This window comes from Acomys russatus, chromosome 21 (assembly GCF_903995435.1).
Source record: "Acomys russatus chromosome 21, mAcoRus1.1, whole genome shotgun sequence".
NCBI classification, from domain to species: Eukaryota; Metazoa; Chordata; class Mammalia; order Rodentia; family Muridae; genus Acomys; species Acomys russatus.
Genome location: NC_067157.1, coordinates 48,188,329 through 48,213,661, shown reverse-complemented (window position 1 = coordinate 48,213,661; position 25,333 = coordinate 48,188,329). Strand labels below are relative to the sequence as shown.

At 41.6% G+C, this 25,333-nt stretch overlaps 1 protein-coding gene across 11 annotated transcripts in view; it reads left to right on the top strand.

Moving 5' to 3' along the window:
- Ipcef1 (interaction protein for cytohesin exchange factors 1) overlaps nt 1–25,333 on the top strand; it is a 155,265-nt gene that overhangs the window by 109,968 nt on the left and 19,964 nt on the right. For 10 of the 11 annotated variants that reach the window (XM_051164429.1, XM_051164434.1, XM_051164431.1 and 7 more), the window contains 4 exons: nt 600–671; nt 5,693–5,751; nt 7,030–7,130; nt 18,980–19,352. In XM_051164429.1, coding sequence (XP_051020386.1) covers nt 600–671; nt 5,693–5,751; nt 7,030–7,130; nt 18,980–19,352 — 605 coding nt within the window. The remainder of the gene's footprint in view (nt 1–599; nt 672–5,692; nt 5,752–7,029; nt 7,131–18,979; nt 19,353–25,333) is intronic. The other variant, XM_051164435.1, reaches the window with a different exon arrangement.

Genomic DNA, 25,333 nt, shown 5'->3' with positions numbered 1-25,333 from the left:
TTGTGTTGACGTTTATGGTTTTTGACTGGTTATTAAAAAAAAAAAACAGCAAAAGCAAAACCAAAAAACAAAATGTTTTCTTGTTCAGCAGAACTTACAGTATGATGGTGGAAACATTTTACTTGATATCACCTATGGGTCATAAATTTCCTTTAATTAACATGTAATTTATGCTTTTTCTTTACCAATACAGAGCCCCTTATCTATGGCTTATGAAGAGTCATGAGATGTGGAAGTTGCGTACCAGGCTATTTTCCTATAAATGAAACTCCACTATATATTTGATTGAATTTAAATAATATCATCATGCTTGAATGAGTTGATCTGAATAATGCTGTGACAACTCAGGGACTCTTGAATTTATTTTCTCTTACGGCTGAATAATTAGCAGGTGAAAAAGATACACACACACACACACACACACACACACACACACACTCACACACATTTAAATGGAAATTACTGAGCGGCTAAAGATGCAAGCCTGACATGATAATTTGACTCTCACTTTACTAAGTGAAGTCAAGACTAGATAATAGGTATTTAATATAGCAACTACTTTAAAAACATTAACACGTGTGTGTTTTTCTCTGTTCTAGTGCATTTAAAATCAATCACCCACAGATCAAAGCCTTCTACTTTGCAGCAGAGAATTCACAGGAAATGAGCATGTAAGTAGAGGAGACTGCTGCTGCACCCAGTCCCTAGGAGGGTGAACTCACTTTGGGTCTGACATCAGAGTTTTACGCTAATGATCGTTTCCGTTAGTGTCCTATTTGTTTCTGTTTCTTAATTTTGTTCTGCAAGTTAATTTCCTTAGCAACTACAAAACCGACTTGCTTTCTTCTCTAGCATTTGCACACCTTTGGGGGAAGTACACTTATCCAAATGGCAGTTTTAGGAGGTAGCTGTGAGATTTTTCTGGAGGAGAGGAGGGAGTAGATGGAAGGAGACCTCAAGATGAGGATTCGCAATGCAAGAAGTCCCCGAAGGAGCTTTGGAACCAGTCTCACAGCTTTTCACATCCTCTCTCAGTCTCTGCGGCCTCTAGCAGGTGCTGTGTGATTATCGTAAAGGCTCCTGGACGTATTGCCCGCTTCTCCATGTGTCACCCTGAACATTTACTTCCGGTGTACCCAACTTTAAAGAAACATCTCAGCTCTGTTTTCTGCGTGCTCTGCTAAGTCGGTACACCAGTTCTCACTTGACTCCTGCCTTAGATGAAGAGGGACTGCGCCAGCTGTAATTTGAATGATGCTGTCTGTGCGGTGCTGCCTCGAGGCACCAGAGGACATCTTATTCATGTAAAAACCATCATCTAATAACTTAATATTTATGGAGCATCTATACTGTGCCCCATTGTCAAAAATGCTGGGAAATAACAGTCAACACTCTCATCCCCATAACTCCTCCATTCCTAATGTTTATACTGAAACTCTGCTATCTGTTCGTACATGGTATGTTCCTTGCTTATCTTCCATATGCAATCCCTCTTTGGCTCCTTGTTTTAGATGCTGTCATCACCTCCTACACTAGTTCAGGTCACCTCTTCTGCAGCACGGGCTAGCTAGGGACCTCCTCATTTGTCATAGCTGCTGAGCTTGCCTCTTCAGATGAGGACAAAATAGCTCCCAGGAAGTTGGGAAACCACAGTTAGCTATCAGAGAAGGAGTTGACAACAGCGTCCTCCAAATACATCATTGATAGACAAAGAGAGTGTCTGTTTCTGCACTCGTTCAGATTGTAGCTTCACCCTCCCCTACCCCGCCTTGCCTTTTTTCAAGCATCTGAAAGAGAGAGAGAGAAAAAGAGTAGATAAAGCAAAAGAGATAACTTACACCTGTCAAAGGTCATTACTCTGTTTGGCACTGGTGACTCAATCCAGCTGGTTTGCAATGACCTGTTCTACAAGTGTCCAGAGGAGAGGAGTGTCTAGAGGTAGGCAGAACCAGGAATAAGGTGAATGCCGATCTGCTGCTGAGTCACCTGTGATGTTCACAGTACCGCCTCTGGTCTGTGGAGGCAGGGAGACAGAGCTGGCCAGCATCCCACCACACTAGCTCCTCTCAACAGCATCCCACGCATCCTGTATCTTCAGCTTTATCCCTCTTAACACCGTCCCCACCCATCTCAGAGCTGATCCTTTCAAAGAGTAGTTTTCATCTTCTCGACAAGGGCTGAGGGAGAGACAGCATCCCAGAGAAATAGTTCTTCTGAGTGCTTTGTTTCCTAGCGAGTGTCTCCATCACTGCAAAATGCACTGTCAATCAAGAGAAGGGTAGAGTCTTATGAGACAATGGGAGTCCATTGAGCATCCAGCACGCTACGCCGCACATCAAGATGCCTTAGCTCTCTCTGTCCCTGGCTCCCACCAGCTCACTCTGGAGCAGAGCTGCAAAAAGCCTCCGCTTGTTTCAGTTAATATCATCTCAAAACTATTGATTGTCTTTTTATTTCTTTGAAAATATTTTACTTTTAGGTTCTTTCTGTTTGCACGGGGGGAGGGGATGGGGAGGGCCAGCCTTATATAATTATAAAATCAGGTACAAACTGAAAACTGTTAGTCTTTTAAAAGTGAACCATACAATTTATTATATTTTATCTGATTTGGAAAAATGTGCTTAAAATTTGGTGTTTGTCTGGGTAGCATACATGTTCATGTGTGTGCACATATGCATGCAGATGTCCATGTATATTTGTATATGTAAGCATGGAGGCTGGTGGTCAACTCTGAGTGCCTTCCTCTGTTGACTTGACTTTTTTTTTTTGAGACATCATTTATTACTGAACACAGAGCTCATCACTTTTAGCTGAACTGGCTAACCAGCGAGCCTCACAGATCCACCTTCCTCTGCCTGCTATCCCGGTGCTGGGGTTACAGGCCGGTGCCACTGCACCTCTTTATGTGGGTACAGGGAACCGCAAATCAGATCCTCATGCTAATGCGACAAGCACTTTACTGATGGAACTATCTCCTACTATACATTTTATTTATTTATTTATTTTGTTTTTTTGAGACAGGGTCTCTCTGTGTTGGGCTGTCCTGGACTCACTTTGTACACCAGGCTGGCTTCGAACTTACAGCGATCCACCTGCCTCTGCCTCCTGAGTGCTGGGATTAAAGGCGTACGCCACCACGCCCGGCCCTACTTCTATATATTTTAAATCTTAGTTAGGTAATACATAAAATATCTTATAAAAATGATGTGATAAAGAAACAGAAAATGCCAGGTTGGGGGGGGGCGCTTCATCTTTTCTGTGAAGGGGAGAGAAGAATGAGAGAAGAGGGTGAGAGGATAGCGCCGAGAGGAGAGGGGGAGAGGACTGCAATTGGGATGTAAAGTGAATAAATACATAAATGAACAAAGAAGTAGAAAACACATGAGGTTTCTGGGTCTTTCCACCTTCCATTCAACTTCTCCCCAGGGGAGATCCACACTTGACAGATTGGTGTTTCTGTCTCTCCTCCCCTCTGTGCACCCATTCACATACAGGTGTGAGTGTACATGTTTTACAGTACATTAGGACAGGCCAAACACATGGTCCTGTTTGTCTTTACTAACTTTACTTTGTCTTTACTAGCAGCCTGCCATAGGATTTTTTTTTTCTGAGTCATTACAAATCCTCTTGTGAATATATTTATTAGCTTCATTATAATATGGTATTCATATAATCCAGATCATTATTTATCCAATTTCTTATTAATGGACAATTTTTAACTCAAGACATTTTTCTTTCTACTGTCACAAACTTTGCTGACACTTAACATTTTTCTACATAAAGGTGCTCTTTGTCTTTTTTTTTTTCCCAAAATAGATATTTACAATTACAATTATTGGGCAAAGAAGGGTAGGTGTTTAAATTTTGAACTAAATCATCAAATTGCCTGCTTAAAACTGACTATATCAATTTTCGTGTTTAGCTCAACAATTGATTCAAATGTTTGTTTTTCCATTCTTTCTATAGACACAAATAGCAAATCCAATGCCTGCTAGTCCTTCAGTGAAAAATGACTCTCTGTGTCTAGACAATGCAGTTTCCAAATGGCCAGTATGTGTGTTCTGAAGTAGAGGATCCGCCCCCCCCCCACATGTTTATTAGCTCTTGTATGTTCTGATCCTGTTTTTCTATCTTATCTGTCACCATTTAGGGACTCGATAATCCCTCCTGCCTTCCTACAGCATGGCCTGTGCCTTAGCGGGTTCCAGTCTTATGTGGCTATTAGAGAATTTGAGTCTATTGTGGGACTACAGGGAACAACTTTAGGGAGACTGGGCTCATTCCTCTTCTTGTAGAGATTCCCATTTTGTTTAATACAGAAGTTTATTATGTATATGTATGTATATTATTAAAAAATGAGCGTAGCAAGATCATGTCTGGTTGAAGACTGGGTGGTTGACAGCTATAGATTTGGGATGCATGGTGTTTGTGCCATGTTGTCAGTACAGTGTGCTGAGTAGCTCACAATGCACAACAGGCCTGGAAGAAAAGTATAAATGAATCAACAAATGTGTAGAACCATTGCTGTTATTTTGTTGATATTAACTTAAGTCATTATTAAAAGTACTGGTTTCTCAAAAAAAAAAAAAAAAAAAAAAAGGGGGGGGGGATATGGAGTAGTTTATTTGAAAACATGAACAGAAAACCAGAAACACTTAGCAAATCAGTTCCCTAGATAGCCTTTGTACCAAAAGGATGCTTTCCTTTCAAGTATTAGATTATATAAATAGGAATATATGAAATAGGCATTGTTTCTTATTTTTAAATTCTTTTTATTTTTATAATATGTTTCTAACCGAAATCTTGAGAAAGCGTGACAGTGGCTTAGAATTAGAAGCTGAGTTTGAGTTCGTTAAATTTGTCTAGACTTATTGTATAACTGACGTTTAATCAATAGAAAATAAATCAATAAAAGAGAGCATTTTGCCAATTTTTACCTTCCATGAAGATTTTAGAACTTAAACATTTCCACCCTTTAGTAATACTTTTTATGTTCTAGTCAGCTCTTCTACTGGGCGATGCATTTTTTAAGGCTAAAATTGAATGTTAAGTGTATTTTTCTGAAATTGATTGACATTATTAAATTGCTAGATGGCTGGAATGGTTCAGTGCATAAAATAGCTTCCCATGCAAGCCTGATGGCTTGAGTTTAATAGCCAGAACACTTACAGGTACAAAGAGAGAACTGACTCCCAAAAGTTGTCTCCTGGTCTCCATATGTACAATTCAAAGGTATAATGACAATACATTTTTAAAAAATGATAGAGCTATAGTTTTGATGGTCAAGTGACTGAATTCAATGATCAGTGGTTTGATGATGGCCAGATGTTTAAAATACATAATTACTAAAGAAGTCATTTGTTCATATAGTTAGACCATCTCATTCAGCTTCCTTCCTTATTGTTTCTCATCTTTTAAGTCTTTTTATTTTTATAATATGTTCCTAACTTAAATCTGGAGACACTGGATAAAGTCTCACCCACTTCTCTTATAATGCAGGCTCTTGGAAAGCCAATGACTGGGGAACCAGAAATCTTAGGTCTCCATGTTTCAAACCCACGGTGCTTTAGGAAGCACTTAGGCTAAGTGTGGAACTAACTGGGGTTGAATTTCCCTGCAGACTCAGGGTCTAAGGGAGAGGATCAGGAGCCCAGCTGTTTGCTTAAACATTTCCTTTCCATCCAAATCCCAGGTGGTTAAACAAACTCGGATTTGCTGTAGTCCACCAGGAATCCACGGCGAAGAATGAAGGTATGCTCTGTTTTACATCTCTGAAATTTTAGCAAGAATATTAGGGTAGAATGAATCAGAACGAAGAAAGAGACAATTCCAGGTTCTATGTATAGGCTCATCCCTGGGAAAAACACCATTTGGCATTTGAAATAATCTAAGTGGCACAGACAGCCATCTTCACACAGATTCACCACGAAGCCTAGTTTCCCATGCCAGCTCAAAGTGATTTCACACTTCACCCACACTTGAGCAGCTGCAGGCTTCACCAATACTCAAACAATTGCCAATGCAAATTTCTCGTGCCCTCCTTACCGAGTCCTTACATATGGACCCGGATGTGTCGTGATCTAGGCAGATAGCTTTTATCCCACCATTTCCTCTGACAGGCTGACCTTTCCTCCAGGTGTGTGTTGACATGAATTACCCTGAGACTGTTCTCGGGTCCTAAAGATCAGGCTCAGAGACACACCGTGATTTTAGCCTACTTTGTGCCTTTTGGGTATCACAGGCCACAGGCACCTACATCTTCGTAATGTTATTAGCCGTTAGTGTGGGGACATAGAGGTGGTGTGGGTACCAAGACGCTTAGATTACAGAACACCCAGAGATTGTAAGGAGAAAGTTGTATCTTCAGTTATAAAACGTTAAATTTAGAAAAGGAATGAATCCACTGCAATGCTGTGAAATTGGTATCTAACGACCTTGTCAGCCCTCTTTTATGTAAGGTAGGCACCTGTAGGTTATCAACTGGGAAAGAGACCCCTGTGTAGAAGGACTTACTCTGGTTCTTTTTTTAAAGACTCTTTGTGATATTGGCTCTAAAGCTCTACAGCTTCATCTTCCAGGATCTTTCTTGGGGATCTCCGTGTATGTGACTCAGCACCCTCTTTTTCTTTTTCTACTGGGTACCAGCCATGGATGAGTTATCAGTCACTCAGCTCCCAAAGCTCATTCTCATCATCTCTACCATCGACTGTGTTGTAATGACTCACACATTTTTAAGGATTTATTTATTTATTTATTTAGCTACAATAGACCCTGTTTTGCATACTCGATGTTCTCTGGTAGCAGAAAGTGCCACGATGGTCACTTGTTTCTCCCATCCTTGAATTTCTTTTCATCAGATAGTGTCATACATTTCTTGCTCCCTATTTTTTTATTTTTTATTTTTTGGATGCTTGCTTTTTGAGTTAGATTGAAATTGCAATAGGCAGATGGAGAAAAACCCTTGCTCATGCATTATGGAATAAATAATGAGAGCCTTCAGACCTAAAACATTTCTCCTTCCGGTTATAGAATGCTACAGTGAGAGTGAGCAGGAGGATCCTGAAATAGCTGTGGAGACACCGCCCCCGCCGTACTCTTCCGCAACTTCCTCTCCTGTGGTACGTGTAGATGTGAGTAGTCCATTGGTCACTAATCCTCTTTGTGGACGTCACTCCTTCCAATTATACAGAGACTACCCTTGGCCAAAAAAATTTATTTTAGAGTTGATTAAGCTAAGGTGCCTTGCAAAGAGCAAGTGTAATTCTCAGGGGGGCTGACTCAGGGTACCGACTTAGAGCCTTCCCCACAGTAACCCGGATGGATGACAATCTTGATGTATCTGTTGACAACCCGAAGATGGACTGGATCATACTCAGAGGATTTGTGGAGATGCAAAGGGCTGTTGAGTGGCAGGCAACGCCTGCAGAGGCTCATTTAGCAGTGTGTATTATGCCCTACTTATTCTTAGAAGGAATGTCAATGCCTCAGAATAAATATCACGGGCACTTGCCTCGGTGCCCATGATACAACAATGCAAAATGAATTTAAAAGCAATATTAAAGTTAAAGCACGAGAAGCAAAAACAATTAGGAAGATGAGGTGGCAGCCGTGGGTCGTCTCAGTAAGATTGCATGTGGGCTGGTGTGATGGGTTTGAAAAGACCGGTCCAAGTTGCACCCTAAGCTTTGGAAGTGTACGTCTTCATGGATGCTGGGACTTGGGAGAATTAACTCATGTTTGGATGGATGGTTCCCTAGAAAGGGTCACACAAGGGTCACTGAGGATACAGAGTCTAAGAAATCAATGAATAGGTCATTAGTATTATTATTGTTTTAGGTAAGTAGCTGAATGAAGGATGTCCTGCATGCCAACACAGGCTTTATACATCTGGTCTATAGCACCAGCCACGTTTACAGCTTTGTGTTTATCATGTGCCAGGTGCTTTAAACATGCACCCATTTATTCCTGTTTTTATTGTTTTTCTTATTTTTACTGCTCTAAAAACTGGGTGTATCTTATGGTCAAGTGCGTCTTATATTCCAAAAAATATGGTATTCTATTTGCATTTTGCTGATCGCTAGTGAGGCCAACCCCTTTCCACGGTTAGAGCCGTTTGTATTTTCTCTTTGTATCTGTTAGATTTTTTCTTTTTTTAGCTTCTGCCTCATCTTCTTGTTTCTTATTGATTGATTTATTTTCTATATTTGAAATAACATGTATCTGTCATGCATGCTTGTCAGCTGTAAGTGAGCCATTCTCACTTATTACTTTAAAAAATGTTTTTATGGGTGTTTTGTTGTTATAAATGGCTGTTAATGAATTTAATGGCAGATTTACCTATCACTTTCATTAGACTGAGTGTCTTTGTCCCCTCTCTGATTTTGAAAATTGCTTCCCAGGGCCATAAGGACATTGATCTTACTATCTTTTTCTTCTAACAGAGGAAAGTTGTTTGGAACCATCATACTTGCTCATCCATAGACCTAAAGTCCAGCACTGCACACTTGAACAAGATGAAATGAGGGGACACTTATGAGACCTAAAAGTTAGGTTAATAAACTTGGAAGTTTCTCTATAATATTTTCCCAAATCATTAATCAAATATTTGTCTAGTTAAGGCAGTATCTCATGTGGCCCAAGCTGGCCTTTATCTTGCTATGTGGCCAACTGAACTCCTCCCCCCATTATGCTTATTGCAATTGCAGATGTGCACCACCTGCACTTGGCTTTTACCTAGCGCTGGGGACTGAGGCTAGGGCACACACACTACCAAGTGAGCTGCCCACCCAGCTCTTAAATGTTGCTTCTTAAGAAGTGGTAAGTTGATCACTTTAAATAGATATTTTTTATAGCAACGCATGATGAAATTGTGAGATAAATTTTGCCTTGGTTAGTATTTTGTCAGCCTTACACAAGTTACTCTTATCTGAGAAGAGGAACCTCAATTAAAAAAAATACACACATCAGATTGCCTGTAGGCAATTCTGTGGACCATTTTGTTAATGATTGATGAGAGAGGGCTCAGCCCACTGTGGGTGGTGCCATCCCTAGGCAGATAGTCTGGGTGGCATAAGAGTGCAGGGTGAGCAAGCCATGGAGAGGAAGCCAGTAAGGACTGTTCCTTTATGGCTTCTGCTTCAGTTCCTGCCTTGGCTTCCTGCCTTGGCTTCCCCGATGATGGATTGTGACCTGTGCATCAAGCAAACCACCCCAAGTTGTCTTATTTGTCATGTTTATTACAGCAACAAAACCCAAACTAGGACAAATGTTGAATGGTTAAGTTTCCCCCCCTAGTAACAGAGTATGTTCTGTCTACTCACATATTTCCCAGACAGATTTTGTTTGTATTTTCTCTTGTTTCTGAAAAAAAAAAAAAAAAGCCGACATATACGACACTTGGTTAAAATAACATTGGGCTTACTATTTAAACAGACAAAGTGAAAGGAAAAAATCTGGGTAGCTTTTATCCAGGGCATGAACCAAGTGATTGTTTCACTCAGTATGATATAGGCTAGCCATGAGTCAGAAATACAAGATATATCATTTTCCCAAGGTTTTTGTTTGTTTGTTTGTTTGTTTTGTTTTTTTAACAGTTGCACAATAATATTTCATGAAGTTGAACTCAACAGAATAAAATAATAATATTCTGGAAAGCTGTCTCAAAAACTCTGAAGGTTTGAAATAATTAATTCAATGTTTAGCTGACCTTATGCTAGTGAGTAAAGATAATCTTAATTTTCGGCACATGAGGGTTTGTACTTCCGGTTCTAGTAGTGACTCACAACGGGCTGAATTCCACTACGGGATGTAGGACACTGAGTTAGAGAAGCCCAGTTCTAGGTTCTGTTCTTTCAAACTGAAAAGGCCTCACCAGAGGGCAGTGAGGGGGCCTCCATTTTTGCATTTTTTTTGTGTGTCTCTGCGTGGGGTCATCACATGTGTATGATAAGTCAACCCCAAGTGCTATTCTTTAGGAGCAAACCTCTGGATCCCACATGGGTACGCAGGACTCACTGATGTGCTAGGGTGGTTAGCCAGGAGGGTCCAGACTGCCCCCACTGCTGGCGCTGTATGCACTTTCCTGCCACCGTGCTCAGTGTTCTATGTGGGTGCTAGGTTTCCGGATCCAGATCCTTGAGCTTGAATGGCAAACACTTTGTTCACCGAATCATCTCACCGTGGCCTGATTCTTAAAGAAATGATAAGCCCCGCCCCCTGGGCTTAAGAGGCTTAAAAATAGATGGGGGTTCTGTACATTTCATTTTGAAAGGCAATTTGTAGATCTCACTATTCAAATTAATTTTTCAGAGAGTATAAAAGGAAGCAGCTTCTCATTTCACGTTTTCTAGTATCCCAAGTTACTAAGTGTTTTAAGACCTATTAATAGCACGGAATTTTTTGCCACATGTTTTTCTTCTTCCAAGTTTAATTTTACCAACACTGTCTAATAACCTGGTCTGTTCATGTGGATTGACTTTAAGTTGTGAACCCTCTTCTTAGAACTTGGGCTCCATTAGTGAATGGTTCACATTCTTTGTCTGGTGAAACTTCCTATCCAAAGAGATAGATGCAGATGATCATCATAGGTGGATGGTCTCCTGCGGCAGAAGTAGAGAAGGGTGGAGGAGGAGGCCAGGGGAGGAGCTAGAGAGTGAGCTGTGGTACCCAGTAGACATGGACGATCAACTGTATCCCACACTGGTTAGATTTGAGGAAAGGCCTTCACGGCACTTTGCGTCAGCCAAGTGACTGCCGAGCAGGAGTTTTTCACTAAAGAAAACACAGCCGAGGTCTCATTGGTGAGAAGTGATGCCAAGATGCTGCCTGAGCGGGAGCACATGAAGCCAGTCATCCCTGATGGGGCTTGTGGGCTCGCTAAGGTGTTTGATGCTCCATGCTGAGTGATATAGGGGAGCATCTGGATGACCGGAGCAGAAGGGTTGTGAAGTCAATTTGGAACTTAAAAGGAGACCGGGACCAGTACATGGAGGGAACCTAGAGCATCAGGGAGAGGCACGTTTTCATAGAAGACAGGAAGGCCTGCGGTGCTAGCCGGTGATGAGCTTCCGGAGCAGCGCTCAGGTCCTCGGGGAAGCGAGATGGCTGGGACTTGAGTGTGCATGGAAGGTGGCCCACCAAAAGTTGGATCAGATACAAAAAAGGCAGGGGGTGGGGTGTGATCAATATTTATAACCCGAGCTTCAAGCAGCTCATGCAGATTATTTTAACAGAACGATCCAGTCCTCACTCTTTGATGCTTTTCAGAAGAACAATTCCCTTTATGTCCGCCAGAACGCTGAAACAAGCCATCTAAAGCAAGCCAAAGCAGCAGGAAGTAAAAATAAACCCTGAAAAGAGGCTCCCTGGCCAGGGATAGAGGAGGAAGTTGAAAACTGAGCAAACAAGTGCAGGATAATTTTAGAAATACAGATTTTATTTAAGCAGTCTATCTCTTGAATAGCTGTCTACCAAATGCCATTTGGTCAGTCAATGTCTGCTACACAAAATGGTACAGATACTTGCAGGGAGGTAATTACAACAAGACTTCCCAGTGAATATAATATGTAAACCCAAACCTATAACATATACATACACTCAAGAAATAGGGATTAAAAAAAAAAACTACCTTTCTACTTAGGACATAAAAAAAATCATAAGCTTTATGTTTAGAAATTGAACTGACTTTCAAACTTTGCTATAACTTGGTGGTTTTTTTTTTTTCCTCTTGCTTTAACAGTTCGTTTTCACATCCTGCTAGCATGGCTGCTGTCCCACCACCTCTTCCTGCCTTCTGCTCCCACGGGCTAACGCTAACCCCCTCATTAGCTCTTGTCTGAGTCATTGAAACAGCAGGCTCTTTCTTTCCCGGCTTCTAGTCTGATTTTTGCTTTAAAACGACCCCCAAAGGTGTTTTTAATAGTACCGATTTGCCTAGAACTCACCACATAGACCAGGTTGGCCTTCAACTCATAGAGCTTTGCCTATTTATTTGTCCCATGTCTAAGATTCAAGGCAGATATCACCACCCAGGCCCTTCTCTTTGGCCTTTGTTTTTCGAGGCCATGGAGATTTCACATTTGTTGCCACGTTCTTGCCACCCTCTCTCCCTCTGTCATCAACCCAGAAAAATGCCTGCTTTGCTCCGAGACTCCCTTCTGCACCTGCAGGGAGAAAGTTTCTCAGCTGGAAAAGCTCTAGTTCGGAGGCCACTCCGCTCCCACATTTATGACATCTTTCAGTCTACTTCAAGCATGGCTCCCTTCGCTGAAGCATCCCTGGCCTTCTAGGCCAGGACAAATGTACCCCTTTAGTTTGCTTTTATTTTTGTTGTTTGGTTTTTTGGGGGGGGGGAAATTTTTATTATTAGTCTTTTTAGTTTGCATTCATATAATGAGTTTCATTAATTGTTACTATAATTGACCTTATTCTTGGGGCTTTATGTGTTTGTGTTATTTATATAATTACCACATTCACTTAAAATATGTTTAATTTTTTATGTGTATGTATGTGTGCCTACGTGTGTACATGCAGACCACACGTATGAAGTGGCCAGTGGAGATCATGCAGCTGCTGGTAACCAAACCTGGGCTCTCTGTAAGAGTAACATACACTTTTAACCTCTGAGTTATCTCTCTAGACTCTAATCACCAAGTCTTTAAAGTCAGAAGCCATGTTCAATTCTATATATTTTGCTTTATTCGTGATGTTTATAAGTGCACGTAGCATGTATTTGACCTTGAATGCATGGATGGGTGGAAAAGTGAGTTACTGTTATGGCCTCATCCTTATTCTCCAAGAATATTTCCCCAGGCATTCCTTTAAAAAAGTTATGAGCCAGGCATGGATTGCACACCTTCAATCCCAGCACTCGGGATGCAGAGGCATGTAGGTCTCCGTGAGTTCAAGGCTAGCTTGGTCTACATGTCAAGTTCCAGGACAACCAGTTACACAATAAAGAGACCTGAGACAACACACACACACACACACACACACACACACACACACACACACACACACAGAGAGAGAGAGAGAGAGAGAGAGAGAGAGAGAGAGAGAGAGAGAGATTTGTTTGTTTTGTTTTGTTTTTTATGTGGAGGTGGATGTGTAGACATGAGTGAATTGCCCTTGGAGGACAGAAGAGGGCATCAGAGCTCCTGGACCTGGAGTTAGAAGAGGTTGTGAGCCACTTGGACATGAGCATTGGGAATCAAAGTCCAACCCTGTGCAAGAGCAGTGCCTGCTCTCAACGTCTGAGCCATTTCTCCAGCGTGTAAAATGGTACTGCCTTGTGCAGAGATTTTTCACACCCCTTAAGAAGGATAGTTTCATCCGACTTTCAGAAAATTCCTATTTCAGTTTTACAAATGAGGAAACCAAATTCCCAAGAAGTAAACCTGACTATATTATAGGTAGAAATTTCAAGATGCTTATGCTTTACCAAGGATATTATTTTAGTCTGAGAATGGTGCCACATACCTGTAATCTCAGCTCTCAGGCACAGAAGCAAGAGGAGTCCAAGTTGTCCACGTTTGAGGCCCGTCTGGGCTACACAGTGAGACTGTGTCTCAGAAAAAAAAAAAAAAAACCAGTAAAAATATATTCTCTCACATTGTACGATTTGCTCCTATCAATGTATCTGTCAATCAGGCAGCTGATGCATAATTTTGTGTACCTGCCACCTGCTAGGTCCCGTGGAGGACACTTTCTTGCCTCTTTGAGCATCAGTATCATTAGGTGGTTAGCTGAAGAGGGGCAACAGCAATGATTCAAACAAATGTCGTCAAGTAGTGCCAGGCGTTGTAAAGAAGATAGAATTGGAAGTGCCCAAAGAGTGGACGGGGTTGCGGCAGTAGGATCACTGCTTTGTGTACTTCAATTAGGGGAGATTGTGCGGAACTGAAACTCGGGTTGAGTTCAAAGACGGCCAACCAGAGATACACAGGGAAAGCCTGTCAGGCAGAAGGAACCGCGGATCTGCGCATGGGCAGGAGGAATGCCAAGATGGCGGGAACGGGGAGAAAGGGGGCAGTGTTGTTAGGGAGCCCTGCGTGCCTTCTCTTATAATGAAATGGAAATGTAGAAGATTTCATCCAGCAGATGCAGATTGTGATGCAGTTTTGCTTTCAAAATATTTTTGGTATTAAAAGGTTCCTGGTGCAGAGTGTAGGCCAATGGAGGAGACAGGAAGACAGCAGAAGGTAAAAATGACTTTTGCAAAGTCACGTAAATACTGAAGACCGGTATGGGAAGCGATCTTCTGTCTGCTAACTGCGTAAGGTCACGCAGGAAGTCAGTGACAGAAGAGATCCTGTTTCAGTTAGTATATTCGTGAAATAAAGCCTCTCAAGGCTTAGAAAGAACCAATCCATTTATTGTTATTAGTATTGTGCATAAAAGTATAGGAAGTCTGGGTTGGCGAGACGGTCAGTGGGTAAAAACACTTGCTATGCAAGCCCAACATGAGCTTGATTCCTGGAACCCACAGGGGAAGAGAACCAACTCCAGGAAGGTATCCTCTGACCTTCACAGGTGTGTCATGGTATGTGTCCCCTTCCTTCTATCACACACGTGTGCTCATATGCAAACACAGACATATACACAGACACACATAGAGACATACAGACACAGATACAGACACACACACAGACATACAGACACAAATACAGACACACACACGCATGCGCACGCACACACACACACACACACACACACACACACACCAATAAGCAAAGAAAGCGGTATACTTTCCTTTCTTTATTATAATTTGCTTTTATTATGTTTAGTCTTGTTATTATTCTTGTTTTTCTTTCCCAGCATACCCTGACTAATGCTGCTAAGACCTGTGCTGAATCACTTCTTCCTAATTACCAGCTTTTAGTGGTTATTTTAAATTACTTTTCATCGTGTGGAACTTGTGTTTTGAACACATTTTTTTTTTTTTAAAAGGGAGACTTCAGAGCTAAGTAGCATTTTTAATGATGGTTTTCTAATAATAAAAATATCCTACAGAGAAAATGAGGAAATCTATTTTAATATTTGAATTCAATTCTGTCAGTCAGTTAAAACTATAATCATGTAGCCAGTGAGATATGGCAGTAGAAAAGGTGTTTTGCCAACAAGCCTGATAAATCTGGGTTTGATCCCAGACACTCACATGGGTGAAGGAGGATACCACTTCCCCTATGGTTGTTCTCTGACCTGTGTGTGTGTGTGTGTGTGTGTGTGTGTGTGTGTCTGTGTCCGTGTCCACCCACACCAATAGATAACTGTAATAAGTAAAAATGACAACCAATAATATGATTTCCCACTGAAAATAGCTCAAGCTCAAACATTCAGGTATGAATTAAATCACACGCTGTTAACAATTTCCCCGTTAAAGTCAGCCAAGTTGCTTGAGATTGGAAACATTTTGTGGGTCTATCGGACCCCAAGAATTCTTCTCTTTCCTGAAGTTAGCGGTTCTATCCATCAAGCCGATGGAGAGATCTGAAAAGGTTCCTCAGTAAGAGACTAAACCGCTGTGGCGAGATTTTCTTCACAGAGCTGGTTCTCTGATCCGTGCTTTCTTGGCAGTAATTTATTAGCAACTAACTATGTGTTGGGTACAGATGCAAGAATGAAATGGAAGTGTAAAAATGACTAAAACTAGCCTGTTCTCAAGTAGCTCACCAAAAAAGATCTAGCAGTCAATCAGCTATTAGCAACATAAGTTGTCAAATAAAACGATACTCATCTGCTGTGGTAGAAAATGGTGCCAGGTATGGTAATCTCACGGTCCAATGTTATTAGAGAGACTTCCTACAGGACCAGGCAGGTGAACTGGCTTTGAAGGAGAGACTCATTAGCCAAACAGGGATAGGGAGGAGAGGAAACGGACCTACGCCTTCCTGCCTTCATTTTCTTTGTTGTTTTGTAAGTGTGTGATAAAGATAGCACACAGAGACTAGGCTTCTGTGCCCAGTATTGGCTGCTGGTAGCTGCAGGATCTTAGAAATAATACGTTGTATTTTGGCACTATGTTATTCACAAAAATGGTCCCAGATGGAATCTTCTGAAACGAACTGCATGTCCAATTTCTTCTGTATGTCTCAGTTTCTGTTTCTTTGACTTCCTTCAACACCTAACACACCTTTTTCTCTTCTCATTTTGTTTTCCATCTTCCCCAGTTCCTTTCATTTTTTTCTTTCCATTTCATTAATCTGAATATTCACTCCTAATTTTTTTTTAAAGACAATATCAGGCAGGGTGGATGGCTCTGTTGGGTAAGTGCTTGGCTTGCGAGCATGAGGGTCTGAGTCTGAGCTCAGAATCCATTTAAAAATCCCTGGTGTGGCAATGGGTTTATAATCTCAGTAGTAGAGAGGCAGAGGTAGGATTATCCTAGCAGCTCACTGGACAGCCAGTCAAGCCCAATTGCTTAGCTCCAGGAAAATGACCTTGTCTCAAAAAACAAGGTGGACTGGGTTTGTGAGAAAGATGCTTGGGGTAATCAGCTAGTCCTCACCAGTGCAGGTGCTTGCAAGCGCGGGTACACACACACACACACACACACACACACACACACACACACACACACACACATGCACACACACACGCACACGCACACACACACGTGCTCTGAAGAGAACAATTATACAAATGTAAGAACATTTCACTAACAATCAAGAAGAGTGTACTAGTCTTCCCTAGTCCTTTAAGGAGAGTTTGGAGGTTAATAAAAACACAGCAAGTATAGCTGCAACTGAGTATATAGTCTTCTCCTCAAACATCCCATTTTTTCTCTAATCCAACTAAAGTAGAAGTGACTGAGCTCAGGCTCGGTCTCTTTAACAAAGGGAAGCTGAGCAAACAGAAGGTGAGTCTGACCAAAATAGTTCACCATAGGCGAATGTGCCAGGACTGGAACAGCATGCAGGTTTTTGTTAATAATTATTTTGTAATGAGTGAAATACTTGTGCATTTATTTGGGTAGTATAGGACTTATATGTTCTTTTCCTGGAGAAGCCGGACTTACAGGTCTTTGCTCTCTTAGTTGTTCATAGGTCTAGGTGTCTTAGGGTAGGCAGCTGTGAAGCTATTTGGCACTTTGCTGAATGAACATCTTATTAAGCATTTTAATGTCATTTTAACACCAAACCAGACTTATTTCTGGGCTGGGGAGATTGACAAGTGGCTAACACATTTGCCATGAAAGTGCAAAATCATGAGTTCAGTTCCCAGATCCCAAGTAATCACTGGGGAGATGTGGTGGCTTAAGGGGGTGGAGAGGGGGGTTCCCTAGAGCAACCTACCATGGGGCGTAGCCATATGGTAAACCCTGGGATGGACGGAGAGGCCCTCCCTGTCTCAGAGAATAAGGTGGAAGCAGTCTTGAAGATAATCCCTAGCACCATTCTCAGGCCTCCTGGAGTGCACATGGAGATGTACATCACAGGTGTGCATGACACACACTTACGAAAATGCACAGTAGATGTAGTGATGCTTTGACAGCCTAGGTTCACTGAGCATCCGTGGAGACACATATTACTTAGGCATAGCTTCCCATTAAAAGCCCAGAGCACTTAAAATTCACAGCGCTGGACTCTGTTGGAACACGGGCAAGCATTCTGACTTGCTTGGTGTATTTCAGAGGTTCTGAAGAGGGTCCAAATGTTCTCGGCTTCCTCCTTTTAATAACCTCTACCCTGCCACTTCCCTAATGGACAGGATTATCCAATGGGATGATGACACCAAACTGAACCACAGGCTACCTTCTGTCTAATGACATGGGAGATACAGGGTCACCCAGACCACAATGAGCTGGGTGTTTGGACTTTATTGATGTATCATGTTTAAAGTGGAAGAAGTTACCAAATCTTTCTTTTGGTATGGAGAGCATACAAAAATACACACTCCCCTGAAACTATGTATGTGTATATATATTTGTCGAAATTCTCAAAAAAAATTGCATCCAAGTGTAACTAATATAAAAAAAAATCTCAGCATAAATAGTGTCTATATCAAGAGAATGTCCTTATTGTTGATGTGACCTTGGTACTGTGTCTGGGGATTGATGAAATGTCCTTCAGGGTGATCGTTTGCCCTTGGAGAGCATGCTGGGAAGTTGCTGTCCCAGCAACCCATTTCTCATCATCAGTGGCACAGTCTTGCCTTCTCTCTCATGAATTCAGAGGCTATAAATATTTTCCTGTCTTACTCAGTCAAACTATATTAAAAACTCCAGGTGATTGGGGCTAGCAAGATGGCTCCATAGGTAAGGATGCTTGCTGTCAAGCCTGGTCATCCAGGTTCAATACAAGGAATCCACATGGTGTAAGGATAGGATGGGCTCCTCTGACCTCTAACGCATGCTGTGGCATCTGGACTCCCCTCCTCCCCACTCCCTGTCACAAAATGACAACATGTAAAATTGTAATAGAGAATTTTAAAGTGACTTATGTTTAGCTGATTTTTATCCTTTATAGTGATGAATGGATAGCTGGTCACGTGCTAAGGCATAGGTAAGTGCTACTCAGAGGCCTTGCACCTGCTAAGTAGTCTTCTCCTGGGCCACACCCCAAACCTCTGCTTCCTCTAGCTGTTTTTGCTTATTTCACTGTGATTTCAAGAACAGACGACAAGTTACCGTGGTACCCACGAGCATTCTAGAGAATTGTTCTAAGCAAGTCTTTAAGTTGTCGGAGAGGCTTATAATTTTGAGTCAAAAATTTTGATATGGAGATTTTTCAGATCTTATATGGTGACCTCAAGGTCACACGAATGAGTCTCAGAGAATGACTTCTAGTAGCCGCTGAACAGAAATAAGTCTCATACATTTGTCCCTGGACTTTAAAAAAATTCTGATAACTATTTTGAAACAATTCTGGGAGAATTTTAATAAAAACAAAACAGAGAGAATGACAATTTAATTCACAATGCCTCTTTTTCTTCTCCTCTCATTCATCCTCCTCCTCATCCTGGTTTTATTTGAGGAAAATAGGCTTCACGACGGGCATCCTCTTCTTCACCTAAACGGAGGGAAACAGCATGTTCTTTCTCCTCTCTGGAAAACACAGTAAGGGCACCCAGCCGCTTTTCTTCCTCTGGATCTAAAGAAAGACAGTCCTGGCTCGACATAGTTAACAGCTCTCCTGCTGCTGAAAATGTGGGGCACCCCCTGACATTTGCTGTACAGGTCCACACACCTGCACCCTCAGAAGGAAGCAATTGCCAGGCCCTGGAAAACAGCTCTGTCACATCAGAAAGCGGTTTTTTGAACTCTTTATCTAGCGACGACACTTCTTCGTTGAGTAACAATCAGGACCATCTAACAGTCCCGGATGGATCTGCTGGACCAAGGATGACAGACAGAGGTAAGCCAGGAAACGGCCTACTCTTCTTTAGGTGGGGAATATTTGTTTGGGATTTGTATAACTTTGTAACAAAATGTTACAAATTTGTAACAATGATATAAATTTGTAACAAAAATGCTCAGACTCAAGAATGGCGATTTGATAGTCATGTGGGGCCTTAGCCTCCAACTCCTTTTGTAGAATTTGCCTGTGGCAGCTCCTGCTGCTGGGCAACTTTTTACCTGTTGTAAGTGTTGGTAACCAAGTGCTTTAGACAATGAGGCAGGTCATAAGATAATACTTCCTCATAAATTTGAGAATGAACCCCCTTTTTTGTTTCATAGTCTATGCCCTGGGGGCTGTGGTAATTAAATCCAGCGATCTGTGGGATGGTTTTATTTTGCTTGGAATTTGTCAAATGGGCTTGGGGCAGCCATCTTCCTATTGGAGAGGACCAATCAGCAATCTCGTAAGGGTGACTTTGTGGTTAACAGAAGGCAGACATTGCACATGCCTTTTGGAGGGCAGCACTTACAATATGGAGGAGACAATGGCTTATATTCCTGGGAAACAGTTTTCTCTGGACAAAGGAAATAGTTGCATGTAGAAACTAATAATATGCCCATAAACATCCTGTGATGATCTTCACCTTTGATTCAGGACAAACCTCCTGGCTCTGTCATTATCCATTCATGACAAGTCTTTTCTAATTGTGCATCATTCATGCTGGTGTATAACAAGTTTGTGCAAAGATGAGTGAACCACTGCAGAATGGTAGATTTGCACTGTTAGTTTTCGCTGGGCTGTTGAAAGCTGGCTTGCTAAATTGCTGTCCTAATTTGCAGGAGTTTCCCAATGACATGAATGATGCCTCTTTCTCTTCTACTCTAAGCAGGGAAGGTGTCCTTAAGTTCTCAGATTTGGAGCCTAGAGAGATAGCCCTAGTGGCTTAGAGTGTTTGCTGTTCTTTTGGAGGACTAGGGGTCAGTTTCTAGCATCCCCATTGGGTGGCTCATACCTGTACCTCCAGCCCAAGGGGGTTCAATATCCTCCTCTGCCTTCTGCACACGCTCATACACACACACACACACACACACACACACACACACACACACACACACAGAGAGAGAGAGAGAGAGAGAGAGAGAGAGAGAGAGAGAGAGAGAGAATAGAGAATAAAGACAGTCCTTAAAAAGTTTCAACATTTCAGATATACTCTATTAATTTAAAATTTAAAAGTGAATAATTTAGGTCAGAGATCACAGCTGTAGGCCAGAGTGCAACTCTCTCTCTCTCTCTCTCTCTCTCTCTATATATATATATATATATATATATATATATATATATATATATATATATAATTTTAGTATTTGTGAATTTGAATAGCCAGGCTAACAACTCATTCTCAATGTCACCCCAGTTCTCACTGCTCTCTAGGGCTTTCTCCATGGATACTTTACATTAAATAATATTTTTTATACTGAAATCTCCAATCTGGGCCAAGTTTTCATTAGAAAATCATTACTGAAGAGTCAAGTTATTGGCCAGCCAAGGAACTTCTTGAGGTGGCTGAGTAGGCAGGGTAGGTAAGAGACAGCAAGCATCACCACTGAGGGAGAGGGCAGAGGGCAGAGGGCAGAGGGCAGAAGGCAGAGGGCAGAGGGCAGAAGGCAGAGGGCAGAGGGCAGAGGGCAGAGGTGAGAATTGTTTTATGAGAAATGGGAGTAGTGGGCTCCACCTGGCTATGAGTACATGAGGGGATGTCATACAAACAAAGCATTGGGCTTAATTTTATCTCCTTGGGTTTACACAACCAAGACCAGTGGTATGATCAAATGGGAAGTGGAAACAAGAGCTAAGAAACTTCTTTTTGAAGCTATGAGCTGTTCAAAATTGAGTAGATAGCTTGTGCTTGTGTAGCTTCATCACCAGAGGTGCCTACCCATCTGGAGAAGGCATTTTCATTGGGGATAGAGCATGTGCTGTGTACTGATAGTGCTTTTCTTCTTGTGAAGATGTAGACTTTTCAAGTGTAGGTTTTGAGCAGCCTTTAGCTTGGTGCATGCATAATGCAGATGTGGACTCTTGCACATCCAAGAACATTTAGGCAGTGCAGGTTAGTATCTAAGGGTTTTTGTTTGCTTTTTAAAGGACACAAATTCTGGAGGGTTAGGGATGAGGACATGGATTTGGGAAGAGTTGTAGTAGAGGAGATGAACGTGACCAAAACACTTTGTACAAAGCTTTCATAAAAATAAATAAATAAATGAAAATGAGTGTAAAAACAAAAGGCACAGATATTAAGCATGGGAAAACTGAACAATCTATTGTTTTCAGTTTAAGAACTTACTGTGGTTTTTTTTGATTCGAAGGAGAAATAAAAGAGGGGTTGACCAGATGGCTCAGCTGGTAAAGTTCTTGTTGTATAAAGCCTAACAACCCAGATTTAATCCCCTAGACAATCACAAAAGTGGGGGAAAAAAAGAACTGACTCTAAAAATGTTGTCATTTGACCTCTGTACATGTATGTCCCTAATAATAATAATAATAATAATAATAATAATAATAATAATAATGTAGTAATATATAGAAATAACCCTCTCCTCTCTGTGATAATCAAGACTTCCAAAGCATTAGAGCTACTAAAATTCCATTTATATTTCTTCCCAAGAGATAAGTTTGCAGATTGGATTGCCCTTTAGGGTTAATGAGTCACGGGAGGATGGATATATTCTCATCCCTGTCTAGGGGCCATCCTGGGAATCCATGTGCTGAGGAAGCTAGCTCAGAGGCAACAGCTCTTTCAGTCTAAGAACAAAGGGACCTGGTAGTTGTCAGTTTTGAATTACACACAGAATGACCAATGGGATCCAGGGACCTTCTCCTGGTACCCTCCTAGGTAGCACTCCTGGTACAGAGGAAGAGAGAAGGTATTTTTCCCATGTTGGTTTGTTGGCAGTTACCATATGTTAGAGAATTCTTGCTGCTGATTTTTTCCTGCTGTTGGGGATTTGGTTTCATTCCCAGAAGAACTGAACCACATCAAGCCATCTCCATGGAAACGGTGGCCCAGTCTTCTCTTCCGTTTGTCGTTGAGTAATCAAATTGGGTGTTGTGAATGTATATGCTTGTCTTTTGGAGAAGAAGGTAGCTTTCTTGTGTGGCTTCTAAAAATTATTGTTTTAACTTTCCAATGTGGGGAAGGGTCTCTGAAATGTCAGTGTCTAAAATATTATGCTGAGGGCTTTGTTATCAGGGTTTGAAGATTCAGTGTCATCCACAAGAGGAGTTAAATTTCTAGAAGATTAAGATCTAGTCTCAAGACACATTTTTTCTGGAGAAAGATGCTTTTTATCCGGGAAAAGAATCTTAAAGGTTAATCGCTGAGTTCTTGAAAAAGCAGACAGCGTGTATTATAGCCTTTCTTCTGTTTAGACAATGGGAGAAATATTTTGCAGTTGGTATGCAATTAAAATTGGGGTTGCTAGAATTTTATTCTGAATTTAAATGTCCCTTTAGACATTCTTCCCTCTAGTGTAAGCCATTAGAAAAAGGGGAGGAGGGTAATGGCATTCTCTTGCTTTTCTGCACTGCATCTTTCAGATTGCCACAAGTCTAGGATTCTCCATCAAGCCGTCCAACACAGCATAGCTGTAAAAGAGGTGATGGGTTAATTGAGTTCTCATTGGCATCTCAGTGTTATTATGAGCTCTTCCTGTCTTTGGAGAGTGACTTTATGATCATTACTGTGAAATACAGGCTTAACAAGTAGATTAAAACAAAACAGAACTCAACTAGAAAGTCAAATACTGAAGTCAACTCAATTTAGCATTGCGGCTGTTATCAGGATGATGGTCCTAATATGTATCCTGTATTTTGTGATAACACAAATCTAAAGGACTATTCTAAAACACCTTCATGTCTAGTGAGATGAGTGGGAGGCATAAGACACAAATGACAAAAGAAAGGAAGGCAGAGAAGGTGTCACAAAGGAGATACGCAGGGCTTTACAAAAGTCGGTACACAGAATACAGACAGTCGCACCCAAGGGAGACCCCCTCATGGAGGTGGGACATGGGACAGGGAGGCAGGAGGGAAACTGGGACAGTATTGAATGATGGACTAGCCATAGTTAATTTCAACAGATAATCCACGACCATTTGTAAACTGAAGTAATGACATAGATGGGCCTGCGATTTCCAAGAATTCTTTTAGTCTTAGATCATAGGCTAAAGTAGGATAAAGGGAGGCAGGAATTAAGAGGGCGTTGAGAACTCTGTAATAGGGTAAAGGTAGGAATTAGAAACAAGGGGGAGAGGGAGGAGGATCCTGTGCCCTGCCTCATCTCAGTCTCTTTGTACTTAGAATTGAACTTCGTCCATAGAGTGTTTACCAGTAATATTATGATCTTAAAGTGGGGATAAATATTTACTAATAGGAACATCTTGTATATGTGACAATTAGCTGTCATGGCTTTTGGATCTCAGCATGGATGACTGACTCACTGTTTTTCATTGCTCCCACTTAAGTGCCAAAGATCTCCCTAAATCACCATAAAATAAACTGACTAGGTTGTCTGCAAATTTGTACCATATAACTAGGTCATTTGCTGTAGTCAGAATCTTATCATCCTTTTTACTCCTTAGTTCTATACATCCTGCTGAGGCTAGAACATAGGAATGGGAGGCTGTGGAAACTCACTGGACAAGGATTCTGAAGCTGGTGACAAGTAAAATCTAGGTTTCAGAAGTAGGAAAATAAGTGACAGTTGGAAAGAAATAGAAACAGTGGGGTGGGGGAGGAGAATGGATGTGTTCAGGGGAAAACATGCCCCATGAGGGAGGAGCAGGGGAATGCCTGCGCTGAGAAGGGAGCCTTAAGGGGGAAGGGTTTGTGTAAACACATTTGTGAATTGAGAAAGTGCATTGAAAGAAGTCTGCTCTTGGGGCCAACTCTACCAGATGCACCACTGCTCTTGGCTGTGTCTCCTTCTCAGATTAGAGCGCCGGGTTTATTCCCGCAAGAAGAGTAGGCTGGGATGCGCTTCGTGCTGGCAGTTCCTCTTACAGCTCTGTGACCAGGATTGTGGTTTATCGACTATTCTTGAGCACTTCCTTTCTTTTTCTTTTTAAAAAACCTTTTTGTTTTATATGCATAGAGTTTAGAAGAGCACACTGGAAGGACAATTAGGTGACACTTTGCTATTTGATGGAGTCATTTCTGAATTCATGTAACTTCGAGCCCAAGTCATCTGCTACATCTCCACGAATTATGGTTAAATTCTTCCCGGTCCATCAGAAGGTCTAGTGGACACGGATGGCTCTGAGAATTACTAGAATGGTTTTTAGTTACTTCCATTTTTTCTCATCACTTCTCTTTGTTTATGGATATTTGATTTTTTAGTTCTTTTCATGTCTGCACATTTAGATCTTCAGTGTTTCTTTATTGAGGATGATTTGTCATGGTGAAAAATATCAAATACATGAAAGAACATCATGCACACAGGGTGGGAAGAGATGGTAAAAAAGGTATCATATACATAGAAGAATATTACATACACAGACACATACACACAGAGACACAGACACACACACACAGACACACAGACACACAGACACACACACACACGCAGAGTAGCCACCATCTTAGCTTTTCTCCCCAAGATTGTCAAGCAACATTTGTTTTAATTGACAAGGTCCTTTACATCCCACTTGCAACTTCCCCACCCTCCCCTCTCACCTTCCTCACCCCATCTACCTCTCCTCCCATTCTCCTCAGAAAAGGGGAGTCCTTCCATGAATATCAACCAACCTTCGCATATCAAGTTGCAGTAGGACTAGGTTCATCTTTTTCTATTGAGGCTAGACAGAGCAGTCCAGGTAGGGGGAAGGGACCCAGAAGTAGGCAGTGTAGTTAGAGACAGCTCCTGCTGTTAGGAGTCCCACAAAAGATCTGGCTGCACAACTGTTACAGATGTGCAGAGAGCCCAAGTCCATCCCATT